The following is a 22,487-nucleotide window of genomic DNA, read 5'->3' on the forward strand; positions in this document are numbered from 1 at the left end:
TAAAGTGCCATTTTGAATCAAGTCGCTAATAGTTTTCCGAATTATTTTTGATTTTTTGAACTTTCGTAGATTGAGTCAAGACAATTTTCCATATTTTTTAAAAATTATTCTCATTTTATTTAATCATAAATTTTTTTTTATACATAAGTGTAATGAGCCGAAAAGAATGCGGAACAAGGTTACAAATGTCGTCTGTCAAGGTCATATTTAAAAATATATTTATTATAAAATAAAAAAAATTTGTAATTTTTCAAATTATCTTTAAGTAAACAAAAATGTAAACTTATTTTTTTAACAAAACAAATTTTGTAAACTATTTTTAAATCCAACGAAGGTCACAATAAAAATAACCAACCAACAATAGTCCGCAGTTAATTAAAAAGGTCAATATCCTTTTTGGAAAAACCGAATGATACTTTTTTTACAAAAAAAATTTTTTAAAAAACTGACATTTATCTATTTATATTCCACATAAATAAATAAATAAAATTCATAAAAAAAAAAAAAATTATTAATTATTAAAAATATATTTGAATTTATTAGCATAATAGATAAAGATATATTTGATAAATAGATTAATTGATGTGAATTTAAGTTGCTACTGTGGTGCCACAATGACGTGGATAGTGAGCCCAAAAAATAAAAATAAAAATAAAAAAAAAAAAAACTAAAATAATTCCAATGACGTCAAGGACCAAGAAATTTTTATTTGTACCGGATTTACATAGTATGAGATCGCAATCCAACGTTTGACTACACAATATATTAAAAGAAGGAAGCTCGAGAGAAATACGATGATATCGGGCCGAGATATACACAAATATATGTAAGAAAATAACGAATGGAATGGAAGATAGTTTTATTTGATTCTAAATGCGTAAACACGACGTCAGACGCGAGGTAGGTCGATTAAATAAAATTAAAAAAAAAACATAAAAAACATTTATACATGTATATATAAAATGAAACGGAAAAGAGGGGAGATGGATCTTAACAGGGGTCATCGGTACATAAAACCGAAGCTGCTAACAAACTTCTGCTCAGTTTGTATCCAACTGTCGTAATGATGAAATTATGATTATTATTATTGTTCTCTAAACAATTAAATATCGATTATTAATTTTTCAAATTACTTATATTTATTTGTGTGAGTGAATCAATTGCTGTGTTTATTATTTATTGTGTATTTAAAATGTATTATTGTAAAAATATTATTATTTTGGTCCTAGTGACTATTTTGATGATTCAAAATAATCCGATTAATGGATCGGCAATTCCTATGTGGGAATTTTTGTCAAAAAATGAAAAAGTGAGTTTACATTTTTTTATTTTATTTATAATTTAATTTATTTTATACTTTGGAGTATAAGGCGGGAATAAGGAACAATTAGTTTTTGAATTTTTTAAATTTGTTGATGAAGATATTTAATATTTTTGAGCTCTTCAAAGGTCAAGTTCACGATTTTGCAATTTTTAATTTTAAATTTATACAGAAAAAAATAATAACCGCTCAAAAATATTCATTGCAATTACGAGGGAAATTCAAAATTTTTTTAACGAAGAAAATTTTTTATTGAACTAGAAAAATTTTGGTTCTTATTCTGGATTTTCAAAAATATTCTTGGGTAGAGAACAATTTTTACACTAAAGTATCCTTTTTTTTGTAATACGCTCACGAACATCACGACTGAAAATTCTTTTTTTAAATTTTTTTATTCAAAATGTTTATAAAATTATAATTTTAAAATGAAAAACAATGAAAATAATAAGATGAATTTTTTTTTATTAATTTCTCACGACTTCTCTCTTAATACTTTCTCCGTACAATCTAGAACAATATCTAAACTCATCTTTGAGTTTAATGTGTCTTATTTTCTTAAAGATAATAACAATTGTTTTTTAAATAGATCGATTGATAACTTTTTTCTTTTAATTATAAAAACAATATTATTAACATACATTTCTGAGAAGAATGATCTATATATGTCATATATAATCCATATATGTTTCATATATATTATTTGTACGACTCATATTTACTCCATATATAAGTCATGTATACTTCACATATGAATCATATATGACTAATTTTCATACATAGTATATATGGTCCAATTTTCACGGATATTACGAACAATTAAAGTTTTATTTTCTAATTAGTTTTTTTATTCGTTATCAAAATATTTAATTAAACTATTTTTTTATATCTACAGACGTAATTTAATTGATAAGAACACAATAAATTTTTAAAAATTAATTTCCCGCGAAAATTCAATCACATATGCCCATTTATGGCGCAAATATGAAGTATATATGAAACTTGATCATATACACTCCTTATATGATTCATATATGATTCACTTACGTTCCCTGATTAAAAACTCCGATTGAAATCCGATAGACTTTTAATCAGAATTCATTGGTTTCAATCGAAGTTTTTAATCAGGGTTTCATATATGATTTATATATGCTCCATATATGAGCATATATGAGTCATATACTCCATATACAGGCATATACGCAACATTTATGGCAAATTTTTATATCTGGCTATATATGATTCAAATTTCGCGGGCTATTTCTTTATAATTGAATTTTATTACTTCACATTAGTATTTTTAAAAAGTAAACATGAAAAAATTTTATTGATTGAGTAAAAAAAAAAAAAATAATAATAACAATAATAAAATATTTACAAAAATTAAATACGATTGCAATCGGATACGCGCCATCAACGACGTGTGACATGCATGTTTAAATTATCCTGTTACACATTGTCGAGTTTCACCGGACGTGAGTAAAATTTACAAACAATAATTTACTACACACATATATATATCTATACATATATATATCAAATGTATGGTCTGTTTATTATACAATAATAAAATAACTAAAGAATTAAAAAAATAAAAACAAAAATTCAATTTTACAAACATGTATTCAACTCACGAAGGAATCACAAGTAGATCTACTGACCGACATATCTATTTATAAACATAAATCTAACGGTTAACCGGCATTTAAAAATAAAAACTAATTTGTTCTTTACTTACTGTATTTTTGTTACAGATGAGTCATCTGTACCGACTATTCAGCAAAGAAGTCGCTAGTTATTGTGACGGTTCACCGAAACCCGATTGTACGAAAAACAATCTTGTTTCTGGGTTACAAAAATTGACGAGTATGGATGAAAATCAATTAGATGAACTTGATCCATATCAACGGAATGCTGTCTATAAAAGTATGTTTTTTTTACGATAATTTCTAACTCTAATTCATCAATTAAAAAAAAATACTATAGATCTTCAATTATTTAATTTTTCAATTTTTGATTTTTTATAAATAATTAATTATTCAAATTCAAATTTTAGTTTGGCGCGCATTGGTAGGAGAAAATCAATTTAATTCAAATGATCGATTTGATTTAACGGATCCGTATACTGAAGCTGATCCTTTAGGTAAATATTTTATTATAATTAATAATTAATTCTTTATATTTATTATTAACTTTAATATATATTTAAAAATAATAATAATGAAAGACATTGAGAATAAATGAGGTCACTTTTCTTAAAGAATCATTGACTCTTTCTTCAAGATCGTTGCTTTCACATTTTCTCTAGTGTATACATATATATATATATATATATATATATATATATATATATATATATATATATATATATATATATATATATATATATATATATATATATATATATATATATATATATGTATATATATATATATCCATTAATAAAAATTAAATTGTTTTTTATATAAATTTCATTAATAATAATTTCTTTTATTTTTTTATTACAAATTTAATTTTATTGTCAAGGTTTACGGGATGTATTATTATATCATTAGGAAGTAATGGAAAAATATTAAATATGTTGTTTACCTTGACCGAAATAATTTTGCGGAAAGGAAAAAAAGAAATTTACTTTTTTTCTCGCTAATTAATTTAAAGAAAAATTAATTTAAATAATTAATAGTCATTAGCATGTTATAAAAATTCTCTTTTTATTATTTCAATGATATAAAAGAAAACTTATAAAAAGATTTATGTGAAAGTTAGTTTTTTTATGGTTGATCGTCATTATTATTTTTTTGTGATCAAAATTTTTTTGTAATGAACTGTATGATGATATTAAATTTACATCGAAAAAAGGCGGCGTAATTGCGGGTTCAAAATTAATGATGGAAATTTAAGAACATGATAATTTTTTTTTAAGTAGGCATTTAATTTCACTTGTGAAGTTTTAAATTCGGAATGATTTCGGATCAAGATTAGTAAATTTCTCTTGCAGAAAATATCTGAAGATTTTACGATAGAGTAAAGAAAGTGATGAGCATAATTGTTTTACAACTGACTATCGGGATGAAAAATTAGAAAATGTTTGATAGAATTATTATTATTTTATCAATCATATAAATGTACGCAGATAATTTTTCAGTATTTTACATAAAAAATTTATAGAAAAATTAAGACTGTATAGAATCGTGGTGAAAATTGCTGATAATGTAGAAATTTTTCATAAATATTCAATCAGTGTACAGTACACGGAAAAAAAATTCCAGTTAATTTTACGATGTAGCATTGGAAATTTCATTTAAGAAATAATACTTCAGACAAATAACACAAAGTCTTAATAGCTTTATAGCTCAACTGGTAGAGCACTCGGCGCGATACCGACATGGTCTGGGTTCGATTCCCAGTTCGGGCTATCTATATTTTTCTGAATTAATCTATAAATTATCTTATTGAGAAGGTTTGCATGTTTAGGTTTCCGCTATATAAAATTAAGCTACCACTAAGCTCTAGTATAAATTACGATGTGAACCTCGTAAAATTTGAAGTAATAGAAATTTTAAATAAAAGTCTAAAATAATAATCGCTCGGGTGTTGGATTCGAACACGAGACCTTTTGAGTGCGAACTGACGGACGCCTTAGACTACCCGGCCACAGAAGGTTCCACAAATCTATGTGGTTTTTAAGACCCATATAAATAACGATATAAATAAACCGTCATAAGTCACGAGAACGCCTCTTACGGTGGACACAGTTACTATTTAAAAATTACGATGTAACATCGTAATTTTTATAACTTACATCGTATTATAACAGAGGAAGCACTGTGATATTTATTTTATTCAAAAGTAAATGGAAAGATAAATATAGTTTTTGAATTGTAGTTTTCATTTTATTCTTTTTCCAATCCAAAAAGTCTTTGTTAAAATTACGATGTTGAATAGTAAAAAAATGTAACCTACATAATAAATTTAAAAATAAGACATTTGAAAATTGATGCTAATGAAAGTATAGTCCACGACTAAGACGTTAACATCGTAAATTTTAGTGGAATTTCCTTTCTTTGTATAATACCGATCCCAAAAAATTTATAAGATACTAAAGTCCTCCCAGAAAGTCAATCACCTTCGGGAATTGTCGGAAATTTTCGGTTTGTAATGTTAATGTCTAGTAACGCCGTAAAGTTAACCTTATTTTTTAATAGTGGGGGTAAAAACCGACGTCGACTTACTCTCTGAGAGGACTTAATATTCGTATTCGAATATAGCTTTACCATTACCTAAATTTTTTTTCTAATTTTAACTATTAAATTATGTACATGTACAATATTGATCATATTAATTTCTTACGTAATATAAATAAACTTGAGAATTCTATTGCATAAAAAATATTGAATTAATAAATTTTTTTTCTGTTTGCAGCAACCAGTGACAATGATGCAAATGATCTAGGCGAAGAATCATCTGTTATGAATGATTACGTAAGACCAATAGACAATGGTCCTTATTTGGTGGGACCAATGGTGATACGCGTATTACCTGACGGTCGTCCAGTACCAGGTGATGACAAAAGACCATTGCCACATGATGAAGATCTCGATGATTTACAAAATTATCGGGTACCATTAATATCGGAATTACAATCTCATAATAATAGATTGTCATCGTATAATAACAAAAAATTATACAATTCAAATATAAATTCGTTACCCACATCAGCATCTCCAGTTTCTAAAGTACGATATTTAACTACTCCACACAATTATTATTATCGCAATCCGTTTTTTTATAATAGCAATAATATAAACCGACAACCCGAATTATTACGAAAAAATAACTATCGATTTTATTAAAATTCATAATTTAAATAAATATATTTTTCGTTATAAATAAATAATATCAAGAAAAAAAAAACGAAATTGACGATTGGTCCATCATAATAAATTTCAACACGATAAATGTGCCAGATAAATAATTTTAAAAAATCAGTTAAATCATACGACCATGATCAGAATCATTTAAAATATATTACGTTTATTTATTTATTATATATATATTTTTTTTAATTAAAAATAAATTCATTAATTATTTATAATTTGAATAAGTAATTAATAGGATCTTATACATCTTGTGGAATCGGTATTATACTAGATGTCGCTAGATGTATACAATAGTTTATGTAATGAACGCACGGAAAAAAACGCCATTAAATGTCTGAAGTCAGCGTCATGCAGTCGGAGTTATAAAAATAATTTACTGCATTATTATTAAAAAAAATTTATACTTTATGGAATTTGATAATTTGGTTAAAACTATTCACGTATCAATTAATAGAAATATGTAAGGTTATAAAATTTAGCTGACGTTGTATTGATCTACGCATGCGTGCGCTGATTGATTAAACGCGCATGCGCAGTCCAGAGATTTTGGTCATTTTAAGAAGCAGCTAAATTCAGAGCGACATCACAAAAGAGGGGGGTAATAGATTTGTTAGTGGCTTGAATCATTGAGTAGGGATATGCTCCGCCCATTTACTCTAGAATTTCATGATTTAATATAAAAAGTAGTGATTTAATATATTTTAAATCACACTTTTGACCAATCGAGACTGACTTCAGTCGTTCAGGGGCGTATTCTTCGGGCTTGAGTTACATGGAAAATTAAATCGGTAATTTTTAGTCTTTTTTTCAAGATAAAAATTTTTTAAATCAACAATTAAATTTATCGTTGCTATAATTAATTATTTTTATACGCGTAATTATTGTAATCATAAGATTCACTGTAAATAATCATTTATCACCAAACATTTATCATTGTAATTATTATTAAATTTAAATAATGTGATTTTGTGTTGAGGCTAATTGATAAGGTTATAAATTTATAATTAAAAAAATTGTTTTTAATTATTGAAATTTAAATACATTATTTATAGTGTGGAAGATTTTTTTTACAATAAATCAATTAATATTTTATTGTGATATTTAATTGAAAAAAAAAAAAAATTACATGTTTTATAATAAATTGTTTCGTAAATTTTTGATTAATATTTAGAACTAGTTGATTATTATATAAAAATATTGATGCGATTAATAACAATGAAATTATCGGCTTTTACTAATTAAATAAAATATAAACACCAGCTTGTATTATTAGCTATTAGATAATTTTTATATAATTTAAATACAACACAATAAATGTAATGATGAAAATTAATTATTGTAAATAATGTAAAATCTACGATTTAAAACTTTAACTTTACGTTTATTGAATATTGTACATAGTATGTTTATAATAAAAAAAATAATAAACAAATAAATATTACAATTTCATTTTTTTTCCAAACACCCATGGAGTTTGCGTAGCATGGAATCCCCATAAAATGTCGAATCAAATCTTAGAAAATATTGATTTTTTGTTTGACTAATATCTCAGAAAATATCAATCTTAGTGATTTGGTGCTAAGGACCTTTATTGTAGAGAATTGAATTTTCTATAAAATTGTATCCTACCTTTTTTCTGTAGGTCTTGTTGTTTATGAGATAATGAGAGAAAAAACAAGAATTCTATGAAAAAATTCGGTTTAGCCGCCCATACTACCCCACCAGTGTGAGTTACGACTTCGCGACAATGGGCACTTTTGTAGAGCATTTAATTCTGAGAAAATCCCGTTTTTTGATAAGATAATACCATAAAATGCCGCTGAGCTATAGCGGACTCATAACGCGACTCGACTGTAGTAAAAAAAAAAGTATCTACAAATCGTGCGGTAAGTTGTCGATTGCCCACGAAAGCTAATGAGCGCACTCACTTTGTACGTGCGCTAAACTTCGCTCTCGTTAACAGTCGCCAAGTTGCCGCACTTGTTGCACAATATACCATTTCACATGTTATTTATTGACATGAAAATTTTAATTACAACAATATCTTACAATTAATATCAAATAAGTATTTCTGTTAACAATTTATAATTAATAATACACATTATATAAATAAATTATACATTACTTTTAATATTAGTGATGAAAATAAATTACTTATAAAACACCCGGGTAAAAATATTTCGCCAAAATCGTGCAATTTTATGCAAAGCAGCCTAAATTTGGCTGAAGTCACGTCGATGCCATAGAATTGTATTGAAAAAGCCGAAAATCAGCCGAGAAATTAAGTCGGCTTGTTTACGACCAAAGTATTTTTTTTTTTCACTGAAATTATCAAACTTAATAAATTATCGAGTTTTTAGCCAATTTTCGGGCTAAATAATTTTCTGGGCCATTTTTCGGCCGAGAAAAACTTTATTTTTTTGGCTCAAAATTTTTTTACGAGGGCAATTATAGTTAATTATTAAGTATTAGCCGAAATTGGCTTACCCTGGCGGATCCGAATTACGGTAAATCACGATAATTACCGTAATTTACAATATTTAAAATAACTACGTTATTTTAAGGTAAGTCGCGGTAATTTACGGTGAAGTACGACATTTTACGGCAAAAAGTATGACATTTTGACCGTAAATTTTCGGGAAAAGAATGGTAATTTACCGTGGGATTGCGGCAACCCTACGGTTTGTATGATCCAGAAATCAGCAGACAATTAAAAATTTTCAAATTTTTTCAACTGATTAATTATAAAAATAGTATATTACACACCTAGGGAAGTAAAGTAAGAAATGTCTCAGATCACATGTAATTGTTGGCCGAGGCGAAGCCGAGGTCAACAAACATGTGGTCTGAGGCTTTCTTATTTACTTCCCGAGGAGTGTATACTATTTTTCTCCTCGACGGAGGCGGAAAGCGGCAACTTCGTTTTGCACAGCGGGACGAAAGTTGACGCTTTCCGCCCGGAGGTGAGAAAAAACAAAAATCTAAAAAAATGCACATGCAGAAAATTTAATAAACTATAGGGGCAATTTTTTCAAAAATTTTTTTTAATATTATTTATTATTTGAAAAAAAAAACAAAAATTGTAGGACGTCGGCTAACTTCAGTATCATCGGTTTGTTACCGTAAAGTAAAGTATTGCTATGTGAAAATAGAAAAGTATACGGTGCTAAGGTAAAACGCCACAAATTACGGAAAATTGCCATATTATACCGTAATTCGCCGTAAATTACCGCACATTACTGCAAATTACCGTGAAATGCGGCAAATATGCCGTAGAAGCGCCATATTTTACGGTAAATAACGGCAAAATGCGGTAATTTACCTTAATTCGGATTCACCAGGGTACTTACTTAATTTAAACACGTGGTGGAATACCATAAGTTAATGAGTCACCTAAATAAATTAAATTTCCTATTGAAAAATTTAAAAAGTAGCATTTTAGGCTTCAAGTTCCTAATATTACTACCTAAGCGTTAAGTTTCTTATCAGGTACACTATCCGAACACATATTAGTCCAATGAAATCTCAAATTATTCTACATACTTAAATTAATAAATAATAAATAAAACAATGGCCACTAAGAAGCTAAAATTAAGTCCTTTTCTAAGTCCTGCACTTGATGCTCTAGTGCCGCCAACTTTGCCCTCATTCAATAAAGATCTTACTAAAGCTTTACTGTCATGCGGACACTTGTAAAAAGTATATCCAATAGCCCGTACTTCAAGAAATTGACGTAATTCCTGATAACAGCGCCACTTAAGTGGATTTTTACCAAATTCTAATACCTTTAGTCTTGGCAATTGCCGCCAATTTTGATCCTGTTCTGTCAAGTAACCAGTATAAATACATTGAAAATCATTTTCCTCAATATTGAGATACTGTAATTGGTGTAAATTATCAAAAGAACCCGATTGTATCTCCATCAAATTATTTTTACTCAAATCTAACCAATAAAGCGACTTACAATCACGAAACCAACTATTGCGTATTACTGTTAGCCTATTGTCGGTAATAACTAATTTCTCGAGTTTATGGAGACCGTGAAATGCACGTGGATCGATGTCATTAAGTGAACATCCACGTATTGTTAACTCTGTTAAATTAGTAAAACGTGAAAAACTACCAGCTGGTAAATAAGGAATATGGCTGTCGTAAATTTCAATTGACCGGACGTAACTTGGTATATTGTTTATAATAAATTTATCACCATTACTGCAACGATAGTGGGTGCGTTCGTGTGTTTTCGAACAAGTACCAGTTACATTGGTATAAATTTCGGGAACTGGAATGTCGGGATAATTTGTCGTTGACTGGGGTATCAGTACAGGTGGCGGGGTTGAAATTCTGAAACAAAATTATAGAATGGTTATTTTTGTAATAATTATAGGGACATTACAGTGTTTATAATGTATGGAAATCATTACCATAATAATATGGTAATGATTACTGTGTTACAGTAACTACTACTATAATATTATAGTAATGATTCCCAGAATATAAAGAATTTCTAACTGTTATGGTAATAATTACCATAATACTATGGTCACCATTGCCATTTATTTATAGTAACTTTTACCATGTTATTACGGTAACGATTGCTATGTCAGTATAGTAACCACTATCATAGTATTATGGTAATGATTCCCATGATGTCCAAAATTTCAGAATGTCATGACAATAGTTACTACAGTACTATGGTAACCATTACCATACACTCAGAAAATTAAATAATAGAAACTACTATCTAGTTATGGTAAAATTTCTACCATCGATCCGATAGTACTAAATATCATCTAGATTGTAATATTCACCATATTTATAATAATTGTTACAATCCTGTATGTTAACTAGAGTTAATTATTATTATTATTATTCTAAATAGTTATATTTATAATCCAGATGGTAACAGTTACCATCAGAAATTATAATTGTTACCATCCTGATAGTAACTGTTAAGGAATTTATTGCAGAAAGTAAATATCATCCTGATAGTAAATATTACCATCCTGATAGTAGCTGTTACGAAATTTATTGCAGAAGTTATCATCCAATAATTATTAATTCTATTAAAAAAAATTATAACACTAACCATTTTTGCATTGAAAAACGTGCCAATCATTATATATGATTGGAATTAAAAATTTTGCATAATAAACACAATTACTTAATTTTCTGTAGAACTATAGTAACTTTTACCATGATATTATGGTAATAGTTATCATAATAGTGTAGTAATAATTCACATGATATGAAGACTTTCTAATAATGTTATGGTTATAGTTACCATAGTAGTATGGTAACCATTATCATAAATTTATAGTAACTTTTACCATGTTATTACGGTAACGATTACTAAATTAGCATAGTAACCATTACCATAATATTATTGCAATGATTATCATTATATGCGGAATTGCGCACTGTTATAGTAATAGTTACCATGAAACTACCACAACTTCTTCACAATATTATAGTTACTTATACTATAAATTATGGGAATCATACCATAATATATGGTAACGATTACTATAGTAGGATAAGAACGATTATTATAATGACATAGGAATCATCACCATAGTATTACGGTAACTTTTACCATAAAATAATGACACCGATATAAATAGGAATGGTAACCATGTAAACTCTAATTATAATAAACTCTTTATTTTAGCATTTAATTAGTAATTATAAATTATTCCATATTCAAATAACTGTATCACCGTTTTAATTAACATTAATTACTGAGTATATTATAATTATTAGACATTCAACTTTATTCATTAAAATCCTTTTTTCCCCGTGTACTTCTTATGGTCGCAATTATGACATTATGATTTAATTATAAATAAGGAATTTATGTTAAAAAATGACGAATTATAATGAGAAGTAGGGTGGGTTGAAAAAAAACTTTTTTTTGTTTTTCTTAGAATGGGGGTAGAATTTGTACCTTATAAAAAAAAAAAAATTTTAAGAAAAAAAAAATTTTTTTACTCAACATTTTGAGGTGGCCCAATCGTTTTTAAAATAAATAATTGATCAAACGGGGTAGTCCCAACGAAAAAAATTACATGGTGTTCTAGAATCTGTAGGGTGTCCCCTTGAAAGCTAATTGAAAGTCAGGAGTTGAAATAATTTTTTTCCTAATATTTTTGTAATTTAAGTAAAAAATTCAAAAATGAAAACCATTTTCTTTTGAATTAAAATGAAAGTGAAGTAAAAAAAATCACATTCGACAATTATAAGATGTTTTCCACGATTTTGAACAAAAAAAAATTTTTTTCGTTGGAACTACCCCGTTTAATCAATTATTTATTTTAAAAACGAGTGGGCCACCTCAAAATGTTGAGTAAAAAAATTTTTTTTTTTCTTGAAAAATTTTTTTTTATAAGGTATAAATTCTACCCCCATGTTAAGAAAAACAAAAAAAAAGTTCTTTTCAACCCACCCTAATGATAAGTATGTTATTTCATATGAATAATTTTGACTTACTTGGGACGATCGACGTGACATCCCCCCCAAGTAGACATGCCGTTATTGTGCAAGACTGAATCCAAACAACCATTTGGACAATAAATAGAACGATCTTCGATAAAACGTTGTAGTCGCGTTGCACATAAACAAGTCCATGGATTACCCGTTACATTTAATTCCCGTAAATGGCGTAATTTTTCAAGTTGTTCAACTCCAATACAATTCATACTATTATCCGATATATCAATACTTGTCAAAAACGGTAAACAATCAAATACACTGTTCTCAATACGTGCAATATTATTTTTCGATAAATCTAAATGACGTAAATTTCTCATATCACGTCCAAACCAATCAGAATTAACAGTTTCAATATTATTGTCACGTATAATAAGACTTTCGAGATTATATAAACTTGCAAATGCACCATTATGTATTGTATTTATTTCACAATTACGTATTTCAAGTCTACGTAAGTAACCATTGAATTTACGTAAAAAATCATATTGTAAATTATGTAATACATAATTTGTTATTATTATTGTTTCAATATTTGACGGTATTTTCTGTAGATCAACTAGTGTTCCTTGTGTACAGACGTACGTTAAACCTTTAAGATGATTATAACGCGAGTTATGATAATAGTATTGGGATGGCACTGAACGACAACCCCCTAAATTAGCAATTGGGGAGGATGTGGTTTCAATTATAACAGGAACTGCTGGTGTTGTAGGTCGCTGTACTGGTTTGTGAGCATGAACTTCATACCCCCAACTCCAACGAACTCGTCCGATTGATGATGAATTATAATAGTTCTATAATAACAAATATTTAGATTTAATTATTCATCTAATAAGTATTTATTTTAAATAATTGCGCTATTATTGAGGTGTGTCGTTTATAACTGCCTATTAAGCTCGAATATGACCAATAAAACTAAGAGCAATTTTATACTAAATTACTATTTACGCCAAGAAAAATACTTTCAAGTTTTATAATACGGTCACTAGTTTTGTTACAAAAAAAAAAACTTATCTATCAGTAGAAGTGAGTTTTTTTTTCCATTAAGGGCTCGAATTTTGACGGTCTTCTTATTTTATCTGACAGCAAGGATGGAAACAGTCGATAAAAAAAAGTGGTCCGAAACGATCGTTTTGCCGACACACCCTAGTAATTTTATTACTACGTAGCTATGATTTATGATGTCATATGATTATAATCATATGAGTAAAATATAGTCGATTATCTATAGAAGAATATATTCAAGAAAATGAAAGTCACTTTAATTAATTTGATCGTTTAAAAATCGTATTTTCAATATTCAATCCAAATTCGAATCTAATAAATCAAAATATTCGTCAGTTTTCAAATTCTTCGAAAAATTCATTATTTTATTCGAATTATTTATTAATTATTCGTAAATTTCTTATTTATTTGAGAGTTTTCAAAGTATTCGTTAATTTGCAATTTATTGGAATATTCTAATTATTCATTAATAATCGAATTATTTATAAGTTTTCTAATTATTCGTAAATTTTTTAACGTTTTTGAATTATTTGTGAGATTTCGAAGTATTCGTTATTTTGTGTTTTTTTTGAAAAATTTGAAGTTTTCATTAATAATCGAATCATTTGTAAGTTTTCAAATAATTTATGACCTTCAAATTTTCGAATTATTCGAAAAATCTGAATTTTTTTTTGGTTTCTTAAGATCAGATAAAATTTCTATTTTCGAAGTTTCAACCAACTACGAAAATTTCCGAATAATTCGAATTATTTTTCCCCGGAAGTATCTATTTATTTTTAAATTTATGAGAAAAACTTAATATCAGTAACTCAATTATGGATATAATGAATTGAAATAAGTCTTAAAATGGTAACAAAAATTAGCCAATTAATCACCGTACAGATGAACGTTCATTATGAACTTGTAAAAGTTAAGATTATTTTTAAACGAACATGAGTCATCAGTGATCATTTGAAAATTAGCGACGACCTTAATTGTAAATAATGACACACAATAACCAACTTTTAAATTTACTCACATTTTCTATAACGGGTCGTCTAATTGCCGTGGAATCATTTTCATTAATACAACCACTTCCAGCAGTACGACTGTTGCTAATTTCATAACCGATCCGGTTCCTTATCAACCAACTTTCGAGATTATGCCTACAAGAACAGTACCACGGATTTTCACTAGCCTCAATACGTTGAAGTAATCGTAACTGTTCAAGGTTCTCTAATGGCAAACAATTAATTTTATTAGAACGTAGATCTAATTGCCGTAAATTGCGTAGATGATTAAATGCCCCAAATTCAAAAGTTTCAATCGAATCATGTTCTAAAATAAGATCCGTCAATCGCGTGAGATCTTGGAACCAGTAATTAGCAACAATCGTTAATTGCGCACCCGATATTGCTAAACGTTCAAGTTTATGTAATCCAGCGAATGCTTCGGGTTCTATTGTTTTGATCCCACAATTTTTCAACATTATACTTCTCAAACTATTGCCAAATCTAAAAAACGTGTACCGTTTCAATATCGGAATATGGACATCAAATATTTCAATCCATCCGATTTCGTCTGGTAGCCGGTCTAAATATGAAACACTTGTTGCTGTAGCTTCTCGCCATTCAATTTTGTTTTGATAAAAAACATCATCAGTTTTATCAAACTGTTGATTGTGTTTCTCTACATTAGGCAATGGCGGGTATTTGATAACAGCCATGCAATCATAAACCCGATGACTGTTACGTTCTGAATAAGTTTCATTGTATTGCCATGATGATGATGATGATGATGATACTGAACTCTGCCATCTTTTCTGTCGCCCAAAACTCCGCAAATCATTGGACTCTTGTTCATGTTTAATTTTATGTTTTTCCAACAAATTTTCCAATGCACTCCGACAATCACAGAGCCATGGATTGTCATCAATACGAATAGTTTTTAGTCGACTCATCCCAGCCAAAACATCAATTGGCAAACAATCCAAATCATTGTTTCTCAAATTAAGTGATTCCAATTTTTGACTCAATAATTGAAATACTTCTGGTTCAATGTAACTAAGTCCGACAGAATCTAACGTTAGTAATTTCAAATGTCTTATATGTTTGAACATCGATGCACGGGCAACATGCATCTTTGTATTGGACATTATCAGCCATTCTAAGTTATTCAATCCACGAAACGCATCTTCATTTATTTCACGTAACTCACAATTATAAAACGTCAACTTTTTCAATTCTGTAAATCGTTTGAAAGCATCCGGCGGAATATAATGCAAATGTGAAACTGTGAATTCAATCCATTCTACGTTATCTGGTACATCATTAAGATCTCTTAAATCACCATGGATGCAAACGTAAGCTATTGGTTGGCGTACATGACGTTCAGTATCTAATGGTGCCAATGTACATTTTCCATCGACTATATTTAAGTATGCCAAAAAATATATCAAGGATACGTATATTACTGAGATCATATTTGAATTTAGATGATATTTATTTTAGTAACCAAACACTTTCCCGCTTCACTGATAGATTTATAGTAAATATATAATATGAACATTTGAAGCTCAGTGATATGTTTAATTAACTCACTCGATGTTAATTTAATTAAATTGTTTATAAGTTAACTGCACATGAAAGACAAGCTTGTTGATATTAAATGAAGGTTTCAGTACTAGCTTATTATTATTATGCAATACCACTTGCACCGAATTAGGTACAATCAAGGTCTTTGTTTTATATGACGTTCTGTTTACCTTCGCAAAACTGCACCACTAATGGACATTTTTTAAATATTTATTCATTTTCGGCACTAATTTAAATTTGAATATTTCACCTTTTCGCGGGTTTTTTTATTTTTTTTTTTTTTACACTCAAATAATCCGAACAGACGGAAAGTTGACTGTTTTCAGAAGAAATAGCGCGAGTTTACTGCAGCAGAATGTGACTAATAAAATGAAAGAGGGTATTACTTTAAAAATAGTATGACACACCCTGCAGATGGATATTGGATAAATTAATTGATGGATGAGAGAGCAAAAAGTAAATTAAAACATTAAACGTATCGACCTAGTGACTGAGATCTTTTTGTGAGCACGCGAGATTATATAAACCCGTAAGGACAAGGTTAAATTTCCTCCTACATCAGAGAGCGTCATTCTATCTTTAGTAACTAAACGCATATGTAGATGTATATGTAATAGTAATAGATATATAGAGTAATGATGCAGTTTAGTTAAGTCCATACTGCATATTTGGCATAACAACTTTTCACACTTTACTTTTACCTGGGATTTGATAATTGTTGTTGTTGTTGTTTGTGTTGGTGTTGGTGGCGAGATAAATCGTTGATGGTAATAATTTTTATTATTTAACAAGGACAAGAGGGCCATTAAAAGTTGAATTATTGAATTTATATGAGAAATTGCGACTTAATTTGATGACAATTTTATTGCGTTTTTTTTTTTTTTTAGTTGTTTTTTGATGGATATTTTTGAGGTAATGTTGAAATAATGTGGAGTTATTTTTAAAATAATGAGTGTGAATTATATTTTATTGTAATTTTGTAAAAAAAAAAAAAAAAAAAAATGTGAAAAATTTTAATACAATGAAATTTTTTATGGTAATGTAAAATATTATTTTTTTTTGAGTTATGGCCATTTGGAATGAAAAAAAAAAATTTAAGTGATAACATGATTGTTAAAAATTTAAATCTCTAAAAAATATGAATTTTTTGCAAAAAATCATTTAAAAAAAAAAAAATAAAAAAGACTAAATTAGATCGTACGAGATTTGATGAGATTGTCGTAGATCTGATTCTTTAAATTTAAGATCTATATTGCTATCAATAAATCTTAGATCTAAACAATTTTTCAAATTTTTTTTTTATAAGGCCTTGAAATTTCTTTAAAAATCAAAATTTTGAACTTTAACAATTTGATAATTCACCTTTTTTTTAGCTTTGATCTAAATCGATCTTTATAGATCATAGATCTTAATTAATTAAAAAATTCGATCTATACAGATCTAAATTATTTTTTTTTCAGAATTTTTATTAATTTTGTCCAAAAAAATAGATCTTTCGAAATTTGATTACACTATCGTAGATCTAATTTATAAAAATTTATGATCTACGCAATCAATAGATCTCAGACCTAAAAGATTAAAAATTTGTTTTTTTCATAAAGTTCCGAAATCTCTCTAATAATCAAAATTTCGAATTTTCGGGAATTCGCCTTTTTTAGCCTTGATCTGCATCGATCTTTATAGATCTACATAGATCTTAATATTTCAAAAATTCAATCTATGTCAATACAAACTTTTTTCCAGGATTTTTATCAATTTTGCCAAAAAAAAAAATTAGATCTTACGAGATCTGTTTATATTAACGTAGATCTATTTTTTTTTAATTCAAGATCTATATGTTCTATCAATAGATTTCAGATTTATAAAATTTTTCAATATTTTTTTTTCACAAGGTCCCGAAATCTCCGAAAATCAAAATTTTGAATTTTCAAGAATTCGCCTTTTTTTAGCCTTGATCTGCATCGATTTTTATAGATCCACATAGATCTTAATATTTCAAAAATTCAATCTATGTCAATACAAACTTTTTTCCAGGATTTTTATCAATTTTGCCAAAAAAAAAAAGTTAGATCTTACGATATCTGTTTATATTAACGTAGCTCTATTTTTTTAAACTCAAGATCTATATATTCTATCAATAGATCTCAGATTTCCAAAATTTTCTTTTTTTTTATAAGGTCCCGAAATCTAAAAATCAAAATTTCGAATTTTTATCAACATGCATCTCCTAAGTTTCGATCTGAATTAATCACCATAGATCTACATGGATCCAAATCATGAAAAAATTCGATCTATTTGGATCTAAACTATTTTCCGATCTTTTTATCAATTTTGAGAAAAAAAAGTTTGTTATTTAAATTCAACTGAATATTTTTTCTATACTAATAATTATCAAATGTTAATAATTTCACGATTTTCATATAATAACAAAGCTGACTAATTTCGCTCACCTAATCATTTGTCACCGAGTTATTTTATTATGATTATTATTATTTGTTTCACTTATCACGATCAGATAACAAAACAACAACTAACTCAATATTATCGTAAAAAAAAAAAAACCTATTACATATATATGAGTAAATTCGTTCATACTACGCATCATTAAATATAATTAAAAATTTTTTTAACGACCGTGTTAATTTAATTGTTATTTTAAACGTCTATATTTTTACTGCATAATTTATATGTGATGTTGAGCGTCCGTGGTGTATAAATTACCGATTCCAAATCAGAAATAATATGTAGGTAGATGATGGCGTACTTTATGTAGATACATAAGTATAAACTTGCAATAAAAAGGTCCTTGATCGAAATTATCAGTTGACGGTCAACAATATTTATATTTTATAAAAATGAATTATTCATTTATTCAAATTGACTTGCGTATTTACGATAAATTTATTTGAGTTCATTTGAGATATTAAATAAAATGAAAGTAGTTCTCAATAAATTCGATATTTGTTAAGTTTTTTTTTTATAAAAAAACATTTTGATTCTACATTTTTTTTTTTTAGTCAAGCATTTGAGCGGATCGTTTATCAATATCAAACATGTCTGAGTCTAAAACGTGGCTGTTATTTATTGTTGGTCTAAGTGTTATTATGATGATGATAATGATCGCAGATGGCTGTCAAAAATTGGGAGCAACGGTATGTTATACATTCAAGTTTATAAAAGAATAAGCAATTGAAATGAATAGCTTTTTTCTATTCGATTTAACCCCCAATGGTCACACCCGCCACGAATTATAACCGTGACAGAGGATCTATAGTAATAATAAGTGCACTGTAGAAAATTTTCGGAGTGAACGTTGATCAAATCCGAAATGAATGTGAAGCGAATGACTGTTTATTTATTTAATCCTCTCGGAGCGGAATTTCCTCCAAAGGGAAGTTTATTTTAATCCTAATTGGTTGTACATGGGTCGTTTGTGTCCAAATATTCTACTGTAAACAGCCTACATGCCACCGAATTTTGATGAAAATGTTTATTGAAATAGTAGATTACATACCTAGGCCAGTAAAATAAGAAAAGTCTCAGGTCACATGTAATTGTTGGCCGAGGCTGACAAACATGTGGTCTGAGGCTTTCGTTTTTACTGGCCAAGGTGCCTATACTATTTTTCTGCTCAACGGAGCCGGAAAGTTGAAACTTCGTTCACGGCAGCGGCCCGGAAGTTGCCACTTTTCAGTCGGAGAACAGAAAAAGGGATTTTCAGGGCTGCCAACAACGCTGTCGCATATTTAGAAGTCCAAAGAAGATCTACGAATTTATTCAGATTTTTCCTTACAGAATAACATATTTAAATAAGTGGCGGTCGCTAATGACCCATGTTCAACGCTTACGGATACTGAAAACAACGACACCGGATTAGGGTTAATATTGAAACTCCGGTTCGGAACAAAATTAACTCCTAAAGAAAAAAGAATTATGTTTAAATTACTTCAGCTATTAATTAGACTTTTTTTTATTGCAGTGTTACTGGCATATTGTTAATCCACTGAATTGTTGTGAAGGAACTAAATGTCGTATAAAGAATACAGGATCACAAGGAATATGTGTTTTATCAGATTTTAAATAATTGACATACAAAAATAGTTTAAGGCATGATGGGCTATTTCTAAAATTTGTTAATATTTAATAGTCGTCTTAAAGTAGTAAATTCTATGACAAGGGATGAAACAAAAAGATTTCACACCAGGGTGTAGTTGACTGCCCGAGCCGTAGGTGAAGAGTAACATGACCTGCAGTTTGAAACCCCGTTTCATCCTAAATTACACACTATATTTTTCATGATTACCTGCATTGGAATTTAAAGTCTCAGTGTTAGCAGTCAGTCAGAAACAAGTCACCCTGTTTAGAAAATCTCATAGAATCTAATGAATTCTCATAAATTCCCCTAGAGATTTTATGAGAATGAATGAGTTCTATGAGAAGTGTTATAGTTAAGTATAAGGCCTTATACATACAGCTATAAGAATCTATTGGATTTTTTAAGCAGGACAATGTAAGATCAATAGCGTGATCAACTATTAGCGTACGCGTAAATTGAGATTTGAAATTTATAATTAAACAGAAACTATAACTACTATTGTTTCTTCCCAAAGGACAAAATACATTTGTTTCTGCCCGCTTTGGACTGGAATTTGGTTGTTTCGACTGGCTGTAGATTACTAACTCTTGAACTTTCGCTGGTATCATGAAAATATATATTTTACTCAACTATCTTGTCCACTGCTTTAAAAATTCTATTATAAAAGAAGCTTTTTATTGGAAAAATAATAAGAAAACATTTACTTTATTTTTTTTTTTGGCAATTGCTACGATTGGGCAACGTGCCAGTTTCAAGAATATATTAATAAATCCGGTAGTCGTTAAAAATCACTTTTCGATTTCTAACATCTAATTCAATAGGCTTATAGTTTTCAAATAAATTTTAGTCAATATATCTGTCACCTTCGTCTATTGTGATAAATATTAAATTAAGCCGAATTTAGCATTTCATTGTTCGAAATACCCATAAAATAGTAGCGCATAAAAAGTAACGTAAGAAAATAATTATATTTTTTATTTATAAGTATGCCGATTATAAAATCTCCTTTTATAGGCAAAAAGTATCTTGAGGTAACATTTCAATCCCGATTCCAAATTTTCTCATTAGTCAAGGGTCAGACGTATTCTACCTTACGTTGCTTTTTAATTTACACTCGAATTCGATTAACTCGAACAGTTAGTCTACGGTGGGAGACAACGTAGCTCGTAGTGGAAGTCAAGATTGAGGGGAAGTTCCAAGTTAATGGAATTCGACTGTAATTAAACCGGAAGTTTACTTTTGTATACCAAATATCAAAACTGTCAGCTGTTTCCTTTTCCGCTTTTCATCTTACGGCGATCATGAATATTATACAGCATAATTACAATATTTACTTTACAAAATACCATATTATGATTGTATGCAATTATTTTAAATGCTACTAAAATTCAATCCTTAATGGCCCATCTTGCCTCACTTCAACATATATAATGTAGTTATCAATAATAAAAAAAATAAAATGGTGGAAAATCCAAAAATACACACCTCAATCGCTCATTTTATTTTTAATCATTACTTTTATTTTATAATATTAATTAATTTTTTTTATTATGAATTTTTATTCAACTTATAAATTATCAATTTCATTTTTTATTTCTTATTTTCAGTTTAATATTTTTTTATTAACATTTTTTTTAAATATCCCGCCTTTTGTCTTAGATGTCGCTCTTTTTTTTCAAACCTATACTGTTACGCCAGTGCTGCCGCCAATAGTTGATGGAGAGAAAAAATTAAAAAAAATAATAACAACAGTAAAAATAACAATGGCAGCTAAATTTTTCGTGAATAATCAGTTTTACGTTTTAATTAACTGCAATTAAACTAAAAGGATTTAGATAGTGATTTTCCATAGGGTTCTTGTGAAAAAAACTACAAAGATAATAAAAAAAAAGTTAGGCCGATTAATTGCGTCTATCGAGAGTTGTCGTGTTTAAGAAGTTTCATACGTAACAGTTGACAGCACTGGTTTCTTGAGTTAAAATAATTTATTTTAAACTAATTAAATAACGAATCGACTTAAAATTAGGTTCAAATTGTTCCTTAATAAATTCTCTATATGCTAGTATACAATTTGACCTGTTTTGGTGTAGTTAAAAGAGTGTAGAAATATTTTTGTGTGAGTA

At 28.1% G+C, this 22,487-nt stretch overlaps 2 protein-coding genes and 1 long non-coding RNA gene across 4 annotated transcripts; 2 read left to right on the forward strand and 1 right to left on the reverse strand.

Annotated features, from left to right (window-relative positions):
- Positions 1-774: 774 nt before the first annotated feature.
- LOC130678269 (rhythmically expressed gene 5 protein) lies at positions 775-7,266 on the forward strand. 2 transcript variants are annotated; one of them, XM_057485393.1, is made up of 4 exons: positions 775-900; positions 3,073-3,244; positions 3,375-3,461; positions 5,741-7,266. In XM_057485393.1, the coding sequence occupies exons 1-4, from the start codon at positions 874-876 to the stop codon at positions 6,169-6,171; spliced, it is 717 nt and encodes a 238-aa protein (XP_057341376.1). In that variant the 5' UTR covers positions 775-873; the 3' UTR covers positions 6,172-7,266. The 2 variants fall into 2 exon arrangements, with proteins under 2 accessions (XP_057341376.1, XP_057341375.1); XM_057485392.1 differs by lacking the exon at positions 775-900 and adding an exon at positions 1,033-1,309 and having other exon boundaries at positions 5,741-7,264.
- A 1,998-nt stretch (positions 7,267-9,264) lies between these two features.
- On the reverse strand, positions 9,265-16,781 carry LOC130678267 (protein slit-like). The gene is made up of 3 exons (XM_057485390.1): positions 14,714-16,781; positions 12,688-13,484; positions 9,265-10,542 (listed from the first exon to the last, which is right to left on the reverse strand). The coding sequence occupies exons 1-3, from the start codon at positions 16,154-16,156 to the stop codon at positions 9,747-9,749; spliced, it is 3,036 nt and encodes a 1,011-aa protein (XP_057341373.1). The 5' UTR covers positions 16,157-16,781; the 3' UTR covers positions 9,265-9,746.
- Positions 16,782-16,839: 58 nt separating this feature from the next.
- LOC130678271 (uncharacterized) lies at positions 16,840-22,486 on the forward strand. The gene is made up of 3 exons (XR_008991779.1): positions 16,840-17,035; positions 19,286-19,420; positions 20,248-22,486. It is a non-coding gene; the product is annotated as an uncharacterized LOC130678271 (long non-coding RNA).
- Position 22,487: the final 1 nt, after the last annotated feature.

Source organism: Microplitis mediator, chromosome 1, assembly GCF_029852145.1.
Source record: "Microplitis mediator isolate UGA2020A chromosome 1, iyMicMedi2.1, whole genome shotgun sequence".
Taxonomy (NCBI): domain Eukaryota; kingdom Metazoa; phylum Arthropoda; class Insecta; order Hymenoptera; family Braconidae; genus Microplitis; species Microplitis mediator.

Bases quoted from the DNA above. Each gene is read 5' to 3' on its own strand.
- LOC130678269 (XM_057485392.1), top strand. From the start codon at position 1,193: ATGTATTATTGTAAAAATATTATTATTTTGGTCCTAGTGACTATTTTG. The intron at 3,245-3,374 runs GTATGTTTTTTT...TTCAAATTTTAG, and splicing joins ACGGAATGCTGTCTATAAAA to TTTGGCGCGCATTGGTAGGA. The intron at 3,462-5,740 runs GTAAATATTTTA...TTCTGTTTGCAG, and splicing joins TACTGAAGCTGATCCTTTAG to CAACCAGTGACAATGATGCA.
- LOC130678267 (XM_057485390.1), bottom strand. From the start codon at position 16,156: ATGATCTCAGTAATATACGTATCCTTGATATATTTTTTGGCATACTTA. The intron at 13,485-14,713 runs GTGAGTAAATTT...TTGTTATTATAG, and splicing joins GACGACCCGTTATAGAAAAT to AACTATTATAATTCATCATC. The intron at 10,543-12,687 runs GTAAGTCAAAAT...ATTTTGTTTCAG, and splicing joins TGTCACGTCGATCGTCCCAA to AATTTCAACCCCGCCACCTG.